A 3,372-nucleotide genomic window follows, 5' to 3' on the forward strand; every position below is an offset into this window, starting at 1 on the left:
CCTCTACGCCCCCACGCTCTCCAACGCCCTGACCACCACCGGTGCCGCCGCCGCCACCCTGGCCATTGGCGCCGTGTCCCCCGGCACCGCGTTCTCCGGCATGCTCACAAAGTTCGGCCTGGCCTCCATCTGCGGCTACCAGGTGGGCGCTTTTCTGGGGCTGAGGATGGGCGATGCTCGTGTGTGTGTGTGTGTGTGTGTGTGTGTATTTGTGTGTGTGTGTGTGTGTGTGTGTGTGTGTTTGAAAAGTCCCCTTGCTGGGCTCGTAGATTTCGTGGTCAATTTGGATTTGGGGGGTTGGACCTTTTTCCAGCGTCCATTCGGTGGTGTGCTTTGGGTGTGGGCGGGGCTGTTGAGGGCCGGGTGTCGCGACCCCGGCGCGCGGCGAGGCGCACTGCTCATCCGCGGTCAAAAGGCGGGGGCCGGCCGGGGATGGAATAGGGGAGGGAGGCTCGCGCCGTGCCGGCTAACGCAAAGAAGTCTTGGATTCAATCAGCGCGGCGCCTGCCGTTGCCGCCAAGCCGCTCTTCAGCGCCCTGTGCCCGCGCATATTTACATCCCCCAAAGCAGGGCTCCTGCCCCGCACTCACACCCCCACCCCCGCTGGTCGTTCGGCGCCACCCACGGCCCCAAATCATACTGCTTCCCCACAACCTACATTCTGCATGACTGCCATGCTCAAAAATCTTTGATTCCTACACGCTATTTCACAGTAAACTCACCATCTGGAACCCTCCCTCTCCGCTCCCCCTCAACCCCCCTAAACCTTGCAGACCGTGTGGGGTGTGAGCCCTGCCCTGCACTCGCCCCTCATGTCCGTGACTAACGCCATCAGCGGCCTGACCGCGGTCGGTGAGCCCCACCCCACCCCACCCCACCTCCCCCACCAGCCCCCACTGCTGGGGCTGGCAGCCCGGCTTTCCATAGGCGCACGGGGGTGGAGACCAGCGGTTTCTGCCCGTGGGGGCGCGTGCGCTACAACGGGGTTTGTTGCGTGTTTGTGGGATGATGCGTGGGAGATGGTGTGTGGTCATGAACGTGCGGCCCTTAACAACCTCAGACGAGGGCCAGCCCTTGGAATGCCCTCTCCTCAACCCCTTCTACGCTTATCCCCAAGAAGGACCCCACCCGGCATCGTTCGTCCCTCGTCTCTTTGTCTTGAGTGGGCCTCCCCCCTCCCATATTTTTTCTCGTCACCCCCCCCCCCCAGGCGGCATGGTGCTGGCGGGCGGCGGCCTCATCCCCCAGAGCACCGCCCAGTGGCTGGCCGCGACCGCCGTCCTAGTCAGCGCCGTCAACATCGGCGGAGGCTTCACCATCACCCAGGTGCGCGCGCCGCGCGGTCTGAGATATCTGGACCCGTGATCTCGGGTGATTGGCGGCCGACAGCGGCGACGGCGTTGCCGTGGCCCCACTACAGGTCCCGCGCGCGGCACTACTATCCCGCCGCCCGCCAGTGGGCCTCGTGGCGCCGCCCGCTGTGCACACACCCCCTGTGACTGCCTGCGGCGGCCGGCCCCAAACCCGCGGGGCGCGGCCAGCTGCAGTGACCGACCGCTGTTGATCCCGCAAACGCAAATCGCCGCGACCAAGCGCCACACACAACGCCAACCGCCGCCCAACCTTAATCGCCCCCCAACCGCCGCGCAGCGCATGCTGGACATGTTCAAGCGCCCCGAGGACCCCATTGAGTACAACAACCTCTACGCCATCCCCGGTGAGCCATAGCCACAGCAATGCTGTTGCAACGATGATCAAGGCCAGTGTCAATCCGGGGTGTCGACCCTGTTTCATCCCTATGCTGCTGCTCCCATCGCTCGCGTCATGTCGATGTGTTCTGCCCCAAAAACCGCCGAAAAACAAAACAACTTCTCGACCCCCCGGAAGCATCGAGCCGCTCGCCCAACCGTCAACATCGGTCCCCAATTCTTGCCCCCACGTGCAAGCGTAGGCGCCGTGCTGCTGGCGGGCTGGGCTGCGGGGCGCTACCTGGGCCTTGATGAGGTCACCTCAGCCACATACCTCGTTTCCAGGTAAGGAGTGAGTGTGTGTGAGCGAGAGCGTGTGTTTGATTGAGAGAGAGATATTATATGTGCTTGTGTGCACGCAGGTGTGTGTGCGTGTGCGTGTGTGAGGACCCATTTTCCGGCCGCCCCTCGATTCGCCCGCCAATCCTCCCACAGCCACCACCTAAAACCCCGCCCACTAAACCCCGCCCCCCCAACCCCTCCAAAACCGCAGTGCCCTGTGCATCGCGGCCATTGCGTGCCTGTCTAAGCAGGAGTCCGCGCGCACAGGCAACGCCCTCGGCCTCATCGGCGTCAGCGGGGGCATCGTGGCCACCCTGGGAGGCATGGACGCCGACGCGGGCACCTACGCGCAGGCGAGGGGGGGGGAGAGGGGGGGCAGCGCTGAGCAGGGCACTTAACCTTCGATGACAGGGGGGCTGTATCTGCTCTCGACTCCAGCGCTGCTGCGTGTTGAATGAGTGGAGAGCATCTAATCGCCTCGCACCGTCCCGGGAGCGCCGGCCTGACATCCGTACCCCAATAACTTGACTATTTAAATTGACAGGTGATCGGCAGCCTTGCGGCCGGCGGCGTGGTGGGCAACCAGATCGCATCGCGCATCAAGATCACAGACCTGCCGCAGGTGAGACACGCCTTTGCTCCCCAACCCACCCTACCCCCGGCGGTGGCAGTGCGCGGCAGGCAGGGCAGCATCGTGCGCCTCACTGCCTGTGGCATGCCATGCGGAAAGGCGCCAGCAGGTCTTTTCTTGCGCCACAGGCGCCCGGGAACGTCAGTCGTGCATCGATTTGACCACACCAGCTGGCGCGAAAACCCCAGAACGCCTCTAAAGCGCATCTCTAGCCGTCCAAATGGCTTCCGGACATCTCCTTCAGTGCTCTCCCGACGAATCTACCCACTCGGAATTCAAACGCCCCCCGCCGACAGATGGTGGCGGCCTACCACTCCCTGGTCGGCCTGGCCGCCACCGTCACCTCCATCGCCAACATCATGCTGGCCGCCGACGGCGCCGCCGGCGGCCATGCCGCTATGGACGGCGTGCACATGACCACGGCGTTCCTGGGTGACGTCATCGGCGCCATCACCCTCACGGGCTCGGTGGGCGCCGCGGTTGGCTGTGGGTTGGGCGTTGTGTAATGGTTTGTGCGATGCTCGTGCTGTGCTCTTGGGTGTGGATGGTTGATGGGTGCGTGCGTATGAGCGTGTGCATGTGTGGGCGTGTCCTCTGGACATCTGGCAGACTGCCAGTAGGCTGGGGCCCTTGATGTTGGCTCGCGCTTACGCCAGGTCCCGTTTCTCCCCCTCCGCCCCTCACACGCATTCACGCGTACACACTCATCCC

The 3,372-nt window shown here is 64.2% G+C and overlaps 1 protein-coding gene across 1 annotated transcript; it reads left to right on the forward strand.

Moving 5' to 3' along the window:
• Window positions 1–100: 100 nt before the first annotated feature.
• On the forward strand, window positions 101–3,167 carry MNEG_15359 (NAD(P) transhydrogenase subunit alpha; the record flags this gene model as incomplete). Its single annotated transcript, XM_014036170.1, has 8 exons — window positions 101–142; window positions 774–852; window positions 1,211–1,326; window positions 1,651–1,717; window positions 1,952–2,033; window positions 2,242–2,335; window positions 2,575–2,652; window positions 2,958–3,167. The coding sequence occupies 8 exons, from the start codon at window positions 101–103 to the stop codon at window positions 3,165–3,167; spliced, it is 768 nt and encodes a 255-aa protein (XP_013891624.1).
• Between the last annotated feature and the right edge of the window lie 205 nt (window positions 3,168–3,372).

The sequence above is a fragment of the Monoraphidium neglectum genome, assembly GCF_000611645.1.
Source record: "Monoraphidium neglectum strain SAG 48.87 unplaced genomic scaffold scaffold05257, whole genome shotgun sequence".
Lineage (NCBI taxonomy): Eukaryota > Viridiplantae > Chlorophyta > Chlorophyceae > Sphaeropleales > Selenastraceae > Monoraphidium > Monoraphidium neglectum.